The following is a 17,532-nucleotide window of genomic DNA, read 5'->3' on the forward strand; positions in this document are numbered from 1 at the left end:
AAGTGATCCTCCTACCTCAGCCTCCTGAGTAGCTGGGACCACAGGTGGGTGCCACCATGCCTGGCTATTTTTTTTTTTATTTTTAGTAGAGATGAGGTCTTGCTATGTTACCCAGGCTGGTCTTGAACTTTTGGCCTCAAGAGATCCTCCCGCCTTGGCCTCCCAAAGTGCTGGGATTAAAAGTGTGAGCCACTGCTCTTGGTCCATTCTTTTGTTCTTGAGTGTATAACCACCAATAGTGGATGGAATAGATGCCACCATTTACCTGAATTCTGCTGGTGGGGGAGGCAAGTTGTCCTCGGAGAAGGAAGGAGAAGGGGAAGAAGCAGAGTCTGACTGTGGTGGTGGTGGATAGTTGCTTGTATCCACGTTTTCAACACAGCCAATGCTGCCATTCTGGTACACCAAGGTGGGTGGATACCTGACAATGAACCAAATACCAAAAAGTGTCATTTAAAGAGCCTGAGTGGGTTTTCTTCTTAAAAGGTACTACAAAAATGCATTTGATACAAAAGCTATTAGGGAGAAATAAAATAGGTATATTTCCTGTATATTTTCTGCTACACTGAAATTTTATTTTAAGACTAAATATTCTATTGTCAAATATATCTCAGATATTTCTGCTGAATTGTTTGTAGTAACAGGATTCAACCCCAGATTATCAAAACTATGCTGCTCCTTGCCCAGTCTTGGCCTTGTCAAACCCGGCAGTTCTTTTAAATTCTCTCCCCAGTGTCAGGTGCAGATATACCTGAATCCCAAAGCCTGTCCTGTCGCAAGGGGTGAAGCCAAGTCACACAGGCTAGTGAGTTGCAAACATGTGACTGCCACACAGCCTGATTTTGAGGTCAGCAAGCCTCTGGGGAGCTCGAAGGCCAAGGAGGCACTGGATTGCAAAATGAAGCTCAGGATGAATGCAGGGTGCTATGAGGTAGTAAATGTGGTCTTTCTGCCAGGTCTCTTATCAAACAAAATGAGCTGACAATTAAAGTAGGGTGCTAGGGCTTGCCTCATGAAAACCTGTCCCTCAGTGCACTGGGCCTTGGGTGAATTTGTTCTGGGTGAACAACAACAAAACTTTAAACAAGCACAAATACACAAGCATCAGCTAGCAAAATCTGGCCTGCTATGCTCCACCTCCCGCCCTCTTTCCACCATTGTTGGGTTCTAAAGAACTCATCTAAAACAAACCCCAGGGAGAACAGAGTTGGAGGAAACTAACTGAATCTAAAGATTCTGTGATGTGGAAAATCCCCAAGGCCTGGAGCCCTGGAGCCTTGGCACGTCTCTTTATAGGTTCACCAACAGGCATGTCCAGATAGACTAGCCATGCAGCCCAACTCCAAACCGCCTGGACAACAGGAAAATGGGAGGCAAATCCTCATCTTCCTACTCCACGAAAAAAAGACACACATGGGTAGCTGGCATTCTGAACATGCAAGCTTCTGGCTTTAGAGTCACTGAAACCTGTGACAACTGCCTGTCTGAACAGGATGGGTCCATGGAACAAAATGGCCCCCTTTACTGGGAGGTGAAGGTAATGAAGGTACCCTCAGGGGTGATTTCCTAGGAAAGAAAAAGGTTCATTTTTTCCTTTCACCGTCTTCATCACTCTTTAAAACAGATCTCTTAATCCATGAAGAACAAGTGTCAGAAGTGTCAAGATTTTTAAAAGTCAAGATTTTCATGTAGAGTTATTTCCAAAAGCTAGAACAACTCAACTCTTTCCTTTTATCATTCCTAGACACCCAGCATAGGCTGGCATGGTTCTCTGACAGCCATGATGCAATGTATTTAGAGAAAAAAACCAGGGCGACATTCATTCCAAGCAGTCATGGTGACTTGGCTTTGAATGTCAACCAGGTCAGGTACCAGGATAAGCATCAAACCAAGCTTTAAAACCATCTTTCCCCCGTCTTTAAACCTCCAGTGTGATTTGGTATTGGGAAATGGGGTCAGACTGACACCTCTTATTTCTTCGCAGAGATATATAGCCTCAATACTGGCCGAGGAACCTTTCCCACACTGTCTATGAGGTCTGCATTCAGTCCCTTGGCCAGCCTCTCTCCCAAGACTGACAAAAGCTGACTGAAAAGTTGCTTCAGTGATGTGAACAACTTCCTTGCCCGGCCCTCCCCAGCCCTCAGAGTGAAATGCCCAGTTCTTAGGCATGACCTTCAAATCAATGCTCCGGAGGCAAAGGATTCCCAAGACCACTTTTCTTCTTCCCTTTCCAGTCTTTCCTCTGGGGCCCTGAGATGTGTCAGTGTCTCGCAGAGTAAGGGCACTAGGAGCCATGGGCTTTCTTTTCCAGACCACTCCAGTCACCTCATTTAAATTGCTGAGTCTCTTGATTTATTTAGCAAATTTTAATCACCAGATGGATGCACTTTAAAGTAGCTGATTAATAGTGGTATTGATCTAAGCCACACAGACTTCAGGGGGTGTGAAAGGTGTCACACCAGAGCTGTCAGACTGTTGTCCCCAGGTCCCCAGCCCCTTCAAAGAATGCTACCGACAGCACAAAGGCATTACCTACCCAGAAGGCCCCAGCTTTTCTTTGGACTCCACAAATTCTTGTCCCATCTTCATTTTCTCCCATTCTTCCTTACGTGTCTTGATTTTACGTGGGTTTACGTTCCCTCGATTTGGATTATCTTTCTTTTCTTTCTATAATGAAAAGAACAGGAAGGTCTTTGTAGAACATTTTCCAAAGTTCTTCATTAAAATTCTACCCATCTTCATGGATGCATATCTAAGAGATGATCTACCTAGACAACATACAATAACTACAAAACTTACAGAATTACTGGGTTTGGCGTGATCTAGAGGTCATCTAATCCACACCATCCCCTAGGTGAAACATTTGCTCAATCCCACATTCAAATGCCTCCAGCAATGGGAAACCCACTACCTCTTTTCATTCACATTTTTGAAAATCTCTAACTGCTAGAAGTTAGTAAATAGCTATTTATTATTTACTGAGCCCCAAAGATCAGTAAAGAGAGATGAGATGTAATGAGACCTACAGTTATCTGGGGCATATATAAGGAAAAAATAAAAAAAAAAAAAAAAAAATCAATGAAGAATTTTTCAGGCTGTGCAGCTGCTCTTGCCCCTGGCACTCTCTTGGGCCTCCCGGCAGCCATGCTTAATAGGAATGAGGTTGCAACTGGTAGGTCACATACATATCAGGAAGAGCCTATGGGGAGGAAGAATCTCCAAAACCTACACATATCCCCCCACCCTGGCCCCACCCAACCAGTAGTGAAGGTGTTAAACTGCTCCTGTTGCAAATCAAACACTGCAGAACCTTGTGCTCATCTCTGAAAAATGAGCTGCAAAACTGGCGGGGAAGGGACTAGCCTAGCTTGCATGTCCAGCAGAGTCAGGTGCAAATTGCAAGAGAAATAAATGGTGAATAGAAAAGTCAATTTCTAAAACTCAGCCTGAATATACTCAATTGTTAATAGCGCTGGGGGGAACAAACACATTTTTGGTGTGATTTATACTTTCATCTTGGTTGTGCTTGGTGTGGCCACATTTTTTTAAGAGTTTCACCTGGCATCCAAGCAAGCAGCCACTCAAAATGATTACTTCACATAAGACTGGCTTCCTTTTTATCCCCCCTCCACAATCGTGCCTACTGATGTGGAGAACAGAGGCCCCTCTCCCCTCACCCTATGCTTTCTCTTCTCTTTCATGATATCCTTGGTGTCCTGCAGCATCTTCTCCTTCCAAAGATCAAAGAAGTATGAAGGGTCTGTGTAGAATTTGAGTGCCTCTTTTCCATCATCCCTGGGATAGAAATGAAGACAAGTAGCTGTCAGTAGACAGATGAGCTCCCAACCAAATCCAATATTCCAAACACCTACCAGTTAGCAGTTTTTACACCAAGGAATCAAGAAGTCATTTGAATCGATTGCATATTTCCTCTCCCATACCAGCATTTCAATGCCCCTGAATGGTACCTCTCTACTTATCAGGCTTTTTAAGAACCTTAGCCTTACTTTCAATTCCTGGTAGATAATTTGCATTGTCAGGGCAAGAACAGGTGATAGCAGTAGGGATTCTGATTACTTCTAATGATCTGCATGGCCACAGACATCTCCCTGAGGATATTCGGATATCCTGGTACATCAGAGGGAATTTCTACCACTGGTTCCTCTTTTCCCACCAGTTCCCCAGGACTCTCTAGGAAGCATCAATAGCTTTCCACCCACTGGAAATCTGTGTATACATGTGGAGGTTCATGTGTATGCCTATGTACACATATATACATGAAAAGTGTGTGTGTGTACAGCTGTTATTTCTCTGCACACACAGATAACCACTCCACCTTCTTGCTCCCTTCTAAAATAGCTCAGCATCCACACACACCCCAACCACAAGGGGGCTCCAGTGAAAAAAGACGGCCAGCTGTTGTTAAGACCACAAGGTTTAATCACCAGCTCCTAATTAGTGGCTGTGCCAGTGGGACAGCATAAGTCACTGCGCGTCCTTATAAGGGCTATCTGCCAGACTCAATGGTCGTGGTTGGAATCTTGCACTTTGGCATGGATAAAGCCCTCTCACTATCCAGAAAATATGTGCTTAGGAGTGAACATTTATCTTAACATATTTCTGAACTGAAAGGAACTGGAAAGGCAATTCTGTTCCCTCTCTCCAATCCTATCACAACACAGAAAGCACTTCCAAATCAAACATTAATGATTGAGACAGAAGCTAGCTCTGTTGCCAGGCTGGAGTGCAATGGCGTGATCTTAGTTCACTGCAACCTCCGCCTCCTGGGTTCAAGCGATTCTCATGCCTCAGCCTCCTGAGTAGCTGGAACTACAGGCATGTGCCACCACACCCAGCTAATTTTTGTGTTTTTAGGGGTTTCACCATGTTGGCCAGGATGATCTAGACCTCTTGACCTTGTGATCTGCCCACCTTGGCCTCCCAAAGTGCTGAAATTACAGGCATGAGCCACTGCGCCCAGCCATTTGTTTTCTGAGACAGTCTCACCTGTCACCCAGGCTGGAGCACACTGGCACAATCTCGGCTCACTGCAACCTCCGCCTCCCAGATTCAAGTGATTCTCTTGCCTCAGCCTCCTGAGTAGCTGGAACTACAGGCACGTGCCAGCACACCCAGCTAATTTTTGTATTTTTAGTAGCGACAGGGTTTCACCATATTGGTCAGGCTGGTCTCAAACTCCTGAACTTGTGATCTATCTGCCTTGGCCTCCCAAAGTGGTGGGATTACAGGCATGAGCCACCGTGCTTGGCCACATTAATGATTTCTATATTAAATCTTCTTTGGAGTTAGATATATACCAGTTATTTCTGTTAGGCCAAGTTCAGATAATTGAGAGGCCATGCTAATTCTGATACTGTATGTTAAAAAGAAAAACACCACTAACTGAAGAAAAAAATTCTATTAATATCATTTGTTTATCCAATCCTATCACAAACCCTAAGTCACACTCCCTACAATATTACTAGCTGTACGACCCCTTTCTGCCCCACATCCCCTCTGCCCAAACCCAACTAGACTCAATACAGAGTCAAATCTCTGTCCTGCTATGCTGGTCTCTTTGAAAGCCAAGGGGAAAACATAATTTTACACAGTAAAACGAAGGACAGATGCCATGTACTTTATATCTGTGTGAGAAGGTTCCCTGAATCAGACTGGTGTTCTTGAATTTCACATGGGGATGCGCATGTGCATGTGTGTGCGCACGCGTGCGCGTGCACACACACGCTCTCTCTCTCTCTCTACCTTGTAGTATACACGTCCAATAGAAGACATCTGCCTCCAGTTATCTGTAATTACTTTTTACCTGCTCCAAAGATACGTATGGATGTAAGCAAGATAAATATTCGCCTTCTGCCCCTCTTCAGTGGTTTTTTGCAGGATGGCAAAACTACCAAACCACTGCTGGAGAGGGGCTTTAAGTTGTCTATAAGGCTACCTTGTTTTTCAAGTCCAGTCACAGCAGGGTAGGTCCTTTCAGAAGGAAATGTCTAAAGGATGTTCAAAACAAAGTGAACAATGCTCATTTGGAAGAATGCCAATTATTCCTTAAGCTTTGGAAAGACCCCTCTGGGCCCAGAGCAGCCAGTCCAAGAGGCTGGCCCCACTAACACGCCCAAACATCTGGTAATCTAGTGGTTTCCAAGTAAGTGGGAGCCTTGCTAGAATGTTGCCCCTGGGATCCATGCTGTAGGACCGCCTTGTAACAAAGTCCTTTTGGTTCTATAATAACTAAATTCCTTGGATGGAATCCAAGATGGACCTGGCTTATATGAAATTAAACTCTGTAGCATGCAATGTTACAGTAAACTTTCAACGTATATTATACTCACTATGCATTTCAGAAACCAAACAATAATAAGTGACAAGTGTCTATGGGGTAAATTTTAGTTTCTACCACCACAGACAACATTGGGGTAGGCAGTAAGCTTTTAAATACAAGCCTCTGATGTAAACAACCACTTCAGATAAAAAGACAATCTAGTGTTATTAACCATAGGTTGAAAAAGGGAGGAGCTAGCTGACCATTACCTGTAAGGGGTAAGATTGTTGAGAGGGGGAGGAGTATCACAGGTATTGTATGTTTCTAAGACAGGCACTGGGAGAGAGTTTCTGTCAAAAAGTTTCTGATCTTGAATGGCGGAGCTTCTGAAGGCCTTTCGGGTGTTGATTCCTTGTAGTGACACTGAGAGAAGATGGAAGGCATTAGAAAATGGACGACAGGCTATTTGAGCAAACACTGAGTCACACCAGTCGGAGAGGCCTCAGCTGCTGCATTTCTTGGCCGCCGCTGTCTGCAGCCAGGCTTTTTTTTTTTCCCTCCTGCTCGGGGAAGCCCCACAAGGCTGTCAGCAGCCCAGTCATTTCACGACTGAACAAAATGAGGCAACACAAAGGTTTACTATGTGGCTAGATCTAGCAGGCCTCTCCTTAGGAGGAATGAATCTTCCAAGTACTTTTATGGTAGCAGAATACGATTGAGGGAGGGGAAATCTGAGAAAGAAGGAATTAGGGGTATGGGAGAAAGGAGTACATGGGGGTGTGGTAGAGCTAGAAAGGTTCTTCCCACCACTCAGCCTTGTGTCATTTCAAAGCAGAACTCTATAGGTCTCTGTGATTTCTCCCCTCACTTTTTTTTTTTTATAAATCAGGGAAAAAATTCTACAAAACTGTTCAGCAGAGCCTGCAAATGTTGAGCTTAACTTTCTTACCTTCTTCTTCCTTGGGATCCAGCTGAGTGACTTTAACTTGTAGTCGGTCAACCCTCTCAGCAAGGGAGCTTACCCGAGAGGCAAAGGTATTTGCCTGAGTAAAGAGCTCTCCAAAAATGTCCTCTGCATATTTACCTGGGAAGAGCAAAGAAACAAGTCACTAGTGCATAGAAGTAACATAAATGGTCAGAAAAACTGGCTACTAAAGATCGTATTCCCTAACTCCTAAACACACACATATATACATACATACATACACACATACCCTAAGATGGTTTGGGCTATATGCAGATGACTGCTCTTGGAGACAGAGAAATACTCTTCATAGTTTAGGAAATCTGCATATGTTCTATAACTAATAGAGCGTTCTTGACAGACTGTGAACAGTCATGAAACTCAAAACAGGCTGAATAAAACTGAAAGGTCTAATGCAAAAAATTAAGCTTGGAAGAACAGATAATATTTCTACACATTTCCAGCCTGGGCAACATGGTGAAGCCCCATCTCTACTAAATATACAAAAATTAGGCAGGTGTGGTGGCAGGAGCCTATAATCCCAGCTACTAGGGAGGCTGAGGCAGGAGAATCGCTTGAACCCGGGAGGTGGAGGTTGCAGTGAGTCAAGATCTAGCCACTGCACTCCAGCCTGGGTGACAGCGTAAAACTCAAAAAAAAAAAAAAAAAAAAAAAACCTACACATTTGCCTATAGCCTTTAGCCTCTTGCTGTTCTGTAAAAGCACCTTATAAAATGGTTCTGAAAAACAGACTGGGAGTTCAGAGGACGTTCTAGGTATCTAAAATTAACATGAAAAGTAAGAAATTCATTCCTGAATGGAACCTTAAAAGTATAGTCAACAACCATGATTAGCTGTGGTATCTTTGAGGGGTCCTGACCTTATCAGAGATGCACAACTTCTAAGGGGTGGAAAGATTACTTTATGTTTTATAACCTATAACTTTCTTTTCTTTTTTCTTTCTATTTTTCTTTTTGGAGACAGAGTCCCTCTGTGGCCCAGGCTGGAGTACAGTGGTGTGATCTTGGCTCACTGCAACCTCTGCCTCCTGGGCTCAAGAGATTCTCACATATCAGCCTTGTGAGTAGCTGGGATTACAGGTGAGCACCACCATGCCAGGCTAATTTTTGTATTTTTAGTAGAGACAGGGATTTGCCAGGTTGCCCAGGCTGTTCTCAAACTCTTGCCTCAAGTGATCCACCCACCTTGGCCTCCCAAAGTGCTGAGATTACAGGTGTTGAGCCACCACACCCGGGCTGTAACCTATAACTTTCAAAGTCTTTTCTCTAGGTTACAATCCTTCAAATCTATATCTCAGGAACAAAGTGAAAAGCTGAAACTTCCAAGCCCTCTACGAAAAACAACATACCAGTGGTCTCTTTCCACAATGTCTTGATTTTTAGAAAAAGAAAGTTCCGTACTTTCAACCCTGGAATGCAAGGAGAATTTGCAGCCAAAGAAACATAACAGCAATTTGACACTACCTCTATATTGTCATTCCAAGCCACAAGCACATTCTTACTAGGAATGAAAAGTGGTGCATACAAATAAATATGCCATCTGAGCTGCTTCTTCTTTTTTATTTTTTGGAGACAGTCTTGCTCTATCCCCCAGGACAAAGTACAGTAGCGCACAATCTCAGCTCACTGCAGCCTCCTCCTTCTGGGTTCAACCAATTCTCATGCCTCAGCCTCCTGAGTAGCTGGGATTACAGGTGTTTGCCACCACACCAGGTTCATTTTTGTATTTTTAGTAGAGACAGGGTTTCACCATGTTGGCCAGGCTGGTCTTGAACTCCTGACCTCAGGTGATCCAACTGCTTCAGCCTCCCAAAGTGCTGAGATTATAGGTATGAGCCACTGCGCCCGACCCTACCATCTGAGCTTCGTACTTGCAAGGTGAAGGCAGGCATAAGAGACTGTGGACAATCAAATGATAATTTTTTTTTGAGAATTATTTAAAGTAGGCTCAATTTTTAGCTTCAAAACTACATTATGCTTAGTCCATATTTGAGGGGAAAAAAAATAGCCTAAAAGGTCAAAACCATACCTTCAGGTGAACTGCAGCTCACCTTCCCAGTACAACCTGAAGAGTGGGGATAAGACCAATCAACTGCATATTTTGAATTGCTGGTAAATTTAAGTCAGTAAGGATTTCTAATCAAGGAAGAAGCAAGTCCTTGCATACTGAATGGTTTGTGACCTAAACAATTATGGGAAGCTCCTGAGCTCAAATAACTCAAATCAGCTGATGAGTGTTTCTATTCTGCAGGTTGAGGATTTTATTTGATCCCTGTTCAAAATATGGCTAATATATTTATTAGCCATACTGTATCATGCTCGTCTAGGTAATGGAAAATTGTGTTTGGAAGGCTAAAACAGAGAAATATGCAACATTATGTGTAGAAAATAAATCAAGCTCAAAAATATCTGTTAAAAATAATAGAAGGTTGGAGCCGGGCGTGGTGGCTCACACCTGTAATCCAAGCACTTTGGAGGCTAAGGCGGGCGAATCACCTGAGGTTGGGAGTTCAAGATCGGCCTGACCAACATGGTGAAACCCCGTCTTTAAAAAATAATAATAAATAAAATAAATTAAAAAATAAAAAAATAATAATAGAAGGCTGGGCGTGGTGACTCATGCCTGTAATCCCATCATTTTGGGAGGCCAAAGTGGGGGGATTACCTAAGGTCAGGAGTTTAAGATCAGCTGGGCCAACACGGTGAAACCCTGTCTCTACTAATAATACAATAATGAGCTGGGTGTGACGGCGGGTGCCTGTAACTCCAGCTATTCAGGAGGCTAAGGCAGAAGAATTGCTTGAACCTGGGAGGCACAGGTTACAGTGAGCAAAGACTGAGCCACTGCACGCCAGCCCGGGTAACAGAGGGAGACTCCATCTCCAAAAAAAAAAAAAAAAAAAAAAAGTTGGCTGTGGTGACATACACCTGTAATCTCAGCTACTCAGGAGGTTGAAGCATGAGAATCACTTGAAGTTGGGAGGCAGTGATTGCAGTGAGCCGAGACTGCACCATTATACTCCAGCCTATCTCAAAAATAATAATAATAAATAAAACAATAAAATAATAAAAGAAAAGGGCTGGGTGTGGTGGCTCACGCCTGTAATCCCAGCACTTTCGGAGGCCGAGGCAGGCAGATCACAAGGTCTGGAAATCGAGACCATCCTGGTTAACATGGTAAAACCCTGTATCTATTACAAATATAAAAAATTAGCCGGGCATGGTGGTGGGCACCTGTAATCCCAGCTACGTGGGAGGGAGGCTGAGGCAGGAGAATCACTTTAACCCGGGAGGCGGAGGTCGCAGCGAGCCAAGATCACACCACTGCATTCTGGCCTGGACGACAGAGCAAGACTCCATTTCAGAAAAAAAAAAAAAAAAGAAGATGAAAAGAAAAATATCTATTAACCATCCAGCTATTCTGGAGGGGGGGAAAAAAAAAACCCAATCACCTTACACCAAGAGAGTCACCAAGAGAGTACCTAGGATTTCCTGCTCCTTAAGTGAAGGGGTAGTGACAGTGGGAGTAGAGGCTCAGTGTGGCACAGTGATTTTCAAGATAAAAATCTTACAAAGAACCTCAATATTTAAAACTGCTAACAATAAAATCTCTATTTTAAGAGGAAGTGAGGTGATGTGAAGGCTTCCTCACTGTCTCAACTCAGGCCCAAAGCAGACTTACAACTATACTATGAGACATGCACGGAGCAGTTGACTTCAAATCAGAAAATCTGAATCACAGTCTCAGATTTATACTTGTGTACTCATCAGCAAGTCACAATCTCCCAGCCTTAGTTTCCTTATCTGTAAAGTAGGGATATCCACCCCATCAAGTTACCTGGAGGATTAAGTGAGCTAAAAATGTGAGTTGTTACAATGAGATTCTTCCTTATACTGCTCAACCACATTACATGACTTAAGATTGTAAATACCTAAGGCCAGGCGCAGTGGCTCACGCCTATAATCCCAATACCTTGGGAGGCTGAGGTGGGTGAATCACTGATGCGCAGGAGTTTGAGACCAGCCAGGCCAACATGGTGAAGCCCCTTCTATACTAAAAATGCAAAAATTAGCTAGGCATGGTGTCGCATGCTTGTAATCCCAGTTACTCGGGAGGCTGATACATGAGAATTTGAGCCCAAGAGGCAAAGACTGCAGTGAGCCAAGATCACACCACCGCACTTCAGCCTGAGTAATGGAGCGACACTGTCTCCAAAGGAAAAAAAAAATGTAAATTCTGAATACCCTAAGTTTTTGTTGTTAAATGTTTTTATTTTTTAGACATTGTCTTGCTCTGTTGCCCAGGCTGCAGTGCAATGGCATGATCTCCGCTCACTATAACCTCTGCCTTCTGGGTTCAACAGATTCTCCTGCCTCAGTCTCCTGAGTAGCTGGGATTAAAGGCACATGCCACCACGCCTGGCTAATTTTTGTATATTTAGTAGGGAAGAGGTTTTCACCATGTTGGCCAGGCTGGTCTCGAACTGCCAACCTCAAATGATCTGCCTTGGCCTCCTCAAGTGCTGGGATTATAGGCGTGAGCCACTATGCCTAGCCTAAATACCCCGTTTTAAGCTTAGAGAAAAATTTTAGATATAATTCCAATCAGTAATTTGATAGTCTCTATTCTTCAAGTGCTAAAAATTACTCCCAATTTCAGAAAACAATAGTGTGATACTGAACTAGGGAAAACCAAAATGTCTTGCTCAAGAGTTAAATTTCACTCATTCAGATGACCAAGACAGACCCAATATCCATCAGGACATCCATAACAGATAACATATTCTGCAAAAGATTCCAGGAAGCAGTCTTCAATTTTGTTTTTTTCCTTAGTAGAACTCTTCAAATGAAATGTTACACGGAAGAAGAACAGGTAAAACTGATTTTTAAAAATGTGAAGCTGCTCTTATTGAAGTCTGAGTGGGAGTCTTGGAGCTCCCCAGTGGCATACCCCACCCCCTCACCCACATTACAGTCAGTCAGAAACCCAATATCTAGTTTGATTTTCCAATGACCCAAGTGGGGGTTCCATTCTCCTGGGTGGCCACAATACCGATCCAGAGTGCTGGCTGGCTGGCTGGCTGTACCTATATCTCCTAAGATATGGCAACCGAATATGCGAAATGCCAATCTTACTGTTCTGAGAAAAAATCAGAATTCTGGATGTGCTGTCACGGAGCAATCTATGGCTGTGGAATTTTTAGTTTTAGGCTTTATCCATTTCATAATCAGACTTTCACTACTAAATTGAGAAGTTCCACCTAGGTACAAAGCACATAAGGCCAAGGTCACGAGTCTGAAGCACATATGAACCCTTCCCTGTACTCCTCTCAGCTATATGAAATCCTAGTCATCTTTCAAGGTCCCATTCAAACGTAACCTCTTCTATGAAGCATTCCTTGACCCTGCCTGTCCCCACCTGTGCTGCCACTACCCACAGAAAGTATTCTTTCCATTCTTACATTCTTTGTGCATCAACAGCATGAAGTCGTGGGAAATACACAGACATGAATTATTCGACAAACATTACTAAGCTTCTGCTGGGTGACAGGTACTATACAAGGTAGACACTGGGGTTCAAGGACAAATAACACATGATTTCTACCTTCGACTTTCTTTTTTTCAGTTGCCCAGGCTGGAGTACAGCCACGCTATCTCAGTGCACTGCTGCTTTGACCTCCTGGGCTGAAGCAATCCTCCCACTTCAGCCTTTCAGATAGCTGGAAGTACAGGTGCATGTCACCACACCAAGCCAATTTTGTTTATTTTTTGTAGAGGCAGGGTCTCACTATGTTACCTAGGCTGTCTCAAACTCCTGGGCCCAGGTGATCCTCCCGCCTCAACCTCCCATAGTGCTGAGATTACGAGCATGAGCCAATGCACCCGGCCAATAATTTTTTTTTTTTTTTTTTTGAGATAGAGTCTCACTCAGTTGCCCAGGCTGGAGTGCAGTGGCACGATCTTGGCTCACTGCAACCTCCGCCTCCTGAGTTCAAGTGATTCTGCTGCCTCAGCCTCTTGAGTAGCTGGGATTACGGGTGCATGCCACCACGCCCAGCTAATTTTTGTATTTTTAATAGAGATGGGGTTTCATCATGTTGGTCAGGCTGGTCTCGAACTTCTGACTTTGTGATCTACCTGCCTCAGCCTCCCAAAGTGCTGGGACTATAGGCGTGAGCCACTGTGCCCAGCCCCAAGAATTTTGAATTGCGTATAAGAGACATAGGTAATCTGTAATATAATGTGATAGGATAATATAGACATGTAATGGGAGCTCAAAAGTGCACTCTTAGCCCAACCTAGAAGAGGAGATCCCTGAGCTGGGCTTTCCTACAGGCAGCTAGGCAGCCAAAGATGGCAAGGGCTATTCAGCCAGGCAGGATAGCAAGAGCACTGCATGGAAGTATGAAACAGCATAGTCTGTCTCAGGAGAATTACTAGTAATTGATAATTCATTCTTTCTTCCCTTTCTTTTTCCTTTAAATTAATTAATTAATTGATTTGAGACAAGGTCCCACTCTGTTGCCCAGGCTGGAGTGCAGTAGTATGATCACAGCTCACAATAGTCTTGAACTCCCAGGCTCAACCAATTCTCCCACCTTAGCCTCCCAACCAGCTGGGACTAGAGTTGTGCACCACCACACCTGCATAATTTTTTAATTTTTTGTAGTGATAGGGTCTTGGTATGTTTCCAGGGCTGGTCTCGAACTCCTGAGCATAAGTAATTCTTCTGTCTCAGCTTTCCAGAGTGCTGGAATTATAGGCTTGAGCCACTGTGCTGGGCTCCCTTTTTCCATTTTAAAAGACTGTAAAATGAGGGCTGGGCATGGTGGCTCACACCTGTATACCCAACACTTTGGGAAGCCGAGGTGGGTAGATAACCGGAGGTAGGTCAGGAGTTTGAGACTAGCCTGGCCAACATGGTGAAACCCATCTCTACTAAAAATACAAAAAATTAGCTGGGCATGGTGGCAGGTACCTGTAATCCCAGCTACTCAGGAGGCTGAGACAGGACAATCACTTCAACCCGGAGGCGAAGGCTGCAGTGAGCCAAGATCGTGCCATTGTACTCCAGCCTAGACAAGAAGAACAAAACTCTTTCAAAAGTAAAAAGATTTTTATAAGATTATAAAATGGAAGACAGATTGTAGAAAATGAGTCTAGAAAGGAAGGCAGGTCTTAGAGGGTCCTGCATGCTAAGCCAAGGAATCTAAATAATTTCATAGAGAGGAAGAGAAGAAATAGTTGAGATGTATACTCTGACTATAAAAACATTTGTTACATTACAAAAGTTAACACAGAATTAATTTTCAAAGCCTCAGAAATTCAGAATTATAAAAGTAAAAAGTGAGATTTAAGTTTTAGGCAGATCACTCTGGCAGGGATAAGAGGACAAATTTAAGGGGGCTGGATCAAAGAAAGAAGGCAGAGGGAGGCTTGGGTAATAGTTTAGGTGAAAGTCAATGAAGTCTGAACCAGGGCAATACTGGCAGAGACAGAGCTGAGAAATTCATAGGAAGTCTGAATTTAAACAGTGACTTTGCCTCTTACTGGCTGTATATCTTTAGGAAAATTACCTTAATTTTTTTTTTTCTTTTGAGATGGAGTCTTGCTCTGTTGCCCAGGCTGGAGTGCAGTGGCACGATCTTGGCTCACCACAACCTGCCTCCCAGGGAGCTGGGACTACAGGTTTGCGCCACTACGCCCAGCTAATTTTTGTATTTTTAGTAGAGATGGGGTTTCACCATGTTGGCCATGCTGGTCCTGAACTCCTGACCTCAAGCGATTTACCCCCCTCAGCCTCCAAAAGTGCTGGGATTACAGGCATGAGCCACTGTACCTAGCCAAGTTACCTCATTTTTTTGAGCCTTCTTTGCTTCATCTGAAAAATGAAAATACCACCACCTAATCTCAAAGGATTACTGAGAAGACTAAATGAGTGATCTATGTCAAGATCTTATCCAAACCCGGAATAAAGTAGGCAATCAACAAATGTGGGTTCCCTTCTCACTCTCTCCCCATTCTCTCCCCTTTTTTTTGAGACTGTTGTCCAGGCTGGAGTGCAGTGGCGCGATCTCGGCTCACTGCAACCTCTGCCTCCCAGGTTCAAGTGATTCTCCTGCCTCAGCCTCCTGAGTAGCTGGTATTATAGGCACCCACCACCACGCCCGGCTAATTTTTTGTATTTTTAATAGAGACGGGGTTTCACCATGTTAGCCAGCATGGTCTCGAACTCCTGACCTCGTGATCCACCCACCTCAGCCTCCCAAAGTGCTGGATTATAGGTGTGAGCCACCACACCTGGCTCCTGTTAAGAATTATCTATTTCTGTCTCCCCTTGTAGATAATGAGCTGAGGGCGGAGACCATTTCTTATTATTGCTGTATCCCCTCAGCATCTGGTACATAAAATACATTCAACACATGTTTATCAGATGAATAAAGGGTCAGTTAGCCCCCACAATGTAAGAAAATCTTGTTTCCTTGGGCGTAAGGTGACTTTGGCCCTCAGGTCAGCTTCCTCAAGATAGGAGTGGTCTGTTCACAAGTGCAAGTGTGAGCAATGGCACCCATCAACACCACCCTGGAAAAACAGCTGAGAGCATAACTTCAGTAAGTGAAAATAAGGAACACCATTAACTAGATATTCTTTGTCCTGTGAAGAAGGAACCAGTGTGTGATTGACTTCTACCCATTTGGCCTTCTCAGGGAGAGAGAGAGGCAGAAATTATGCCTTTAAAAAGCAGTGGGGCTCTCTGTAGCCTTCATGTCAGCTGCACTGCTGTTGTGCTACTGTCAATGTTCTTTTGTATAAGACAGGCACTGGCAGGGTTTCATTTCTTCATGATGCCCCATCTAGGTTTTTCAAAGCCCTGGATCAACTGAGATGGTCCCTGAGGTAGGTGAAGGCTTAGGAATCTCAGACTCCATACATCATCTGGTCATACAGTTCTGTCTCCTCAGGCTCCTATTTTAAAGGCTGGGCCTATTGCTATCCAGGGGAATGCAGGCTTTCTTGATATTCCACTGCCTTCACTAAGGGCAGTGATGCGATAGGAGGGGTGAGTGCCTGAAATAATTCACATCAAGATGCCTTTGCTAAGGAAGATCACTAAATGGCATTTTGACGGAGGTGGTTATGGGAGCTGGAGTGGCACTAGACAAATGCAGAGCCAATCCAAGCATCTGCCCTTCCCATATCTCAGCTTCAAGCAAACAAAGTCAACTTGTTTCAGAATGAATCCAAACCACATGCATGTACCCCACCCAAAGCAGTCTCATTCATTCTTGCCAATTAAAAAAATATATATAGTTGAGCTGGCTTTCCTTCAGCTCCAAAACAGTCTGGGCTAACCCCCATCTTCCTCCTAAGGAAGAATGGCTCCAGCTACTATTTGTGTCACGGTATGTTCACACAGCTTGCAAAACTCCCAATACCCCAGAGACTGCAGAAGTAATTTGTACCCTGAACTTGGACCTGGGGGCTTGCAGCACAATTAAATGTGTACCAGGGTGGACAAGTCAGTCAGAATCTCTCCAAAGGCATGTTTGCTTTGCTCCTCTTTGGGAAGAAAAGGGGTGGGGGTGTTGGGTAGATAAAGACTATTGGCACATTTGAGGCTTCAACAAAGTCAAGCTACATCGAACAGCTCATGTAATTACAGGCACATTCCCCGACCCAAGATACTGCTCTGTGAACCTCCCACTTTACACACACAGAATTCTGCTCTGTCATTCCGTCTGCAGTTTTTGCTGCAGCCCTTCCTGCCACCCTTCCCACAGATTTCTGTTGAAGCAGGTGGAGGGGGAGGGGGAGGGAACCTAGAGGGTGGTGGTAGATAAAGAAGGTTGAAGAGAAGAAGCTACACCAAAAGGGAGCCTCTCTTTGGGGACGAGAGGGAGGATACATTTCGCATTACCTAGGGAAGGCAGATGGGGGAGAAACAGGAACGCAGGAGGAGAAGGAAACTAAATAAAGAGCACCAACGACCCCTGAGGGCAAAGCACAGGCTCTCCGAGGCACTCACTCAGGCTGCCCAGCTGTCGGATGACATTTGCCAGGGTGATGTTGGTCACGCATTCCAGCTCGCTTCTAACGCTAGGCAACGTCTGACGGCACAGGTGCCTTGGCTCGATGTTCCTCGTTACTAACGGCATGGTGGACCTGCTTCAGGCAATGTTCTGAATGATGAAAAACAACCTAAAAAAGAAATAACAGGAAAGTATTACTCAACCACAAATTCCAGGCACACTAGGGCTGTGTGA

At 44.2% G+C, this 17,532-nt stretch overlaps 1 protein-coding gene across 2 annotated transcripts in view; it reads right to left on the bottom strand.

The window, feature by feature from the left end:
* WASF2 (WASP family member 2) overlaps window positions 1–17,532 on the bottom strand; it is an 88,988-nt gene that overhangs the window by 7,315 nt on the left and 64,141 nt on the right. For both annotated transcript variants that reach the window (XM_017534691.2, XM_037740703.1), the window contains exons 2-7: window positions 17,295–17,467; window positions 7,233–7,367; window positions 6,553–6,706; window positions 3,681–3,798; window positions 2,540–2,670; window positions 266–421 (exon numbers count right to left, since the gene is read on the bottom strand). In XM_017534691.2, coding sequence (XP_017390180.1) covers window positions 266–421; window positions 2,540–2,670; window positions 3,681–3,798; window positions 6,553–6,706; window positions 7,233–7,367; window positions 17,295–17,424 — 824 coding nt within the window. In that variant the 5' untranslated portion in view covers window positions 17,425–17,467. The remainder of the gene's footprint in view (window positions 1–265; window positions 422–2,539; window positions 2,671–3,680; window positions 3,799–6,552; window positions 6,707–7,232; window positions 7,368–17,294; window positions 17,468–17,532) is intronic.

The sequence above is a fragment of the Cebus imitator genome, unplaced genomic scaffold (genome assembly GCF_001604975.1).
Source record: "Cebus imitator isolate Cc_AM_T3 unplaced genomic scaffold, Cebus_imitator-1.0 Scaffold87, whole genome shotgun sequence".
In the NCBI taxonomy this organism is placed as follows: domain Eukaryota; kingdom Metazoa; phylum Chordata; class Mammalia; order Primates; family Cebidae; genus Cebus; species Cebus imitator.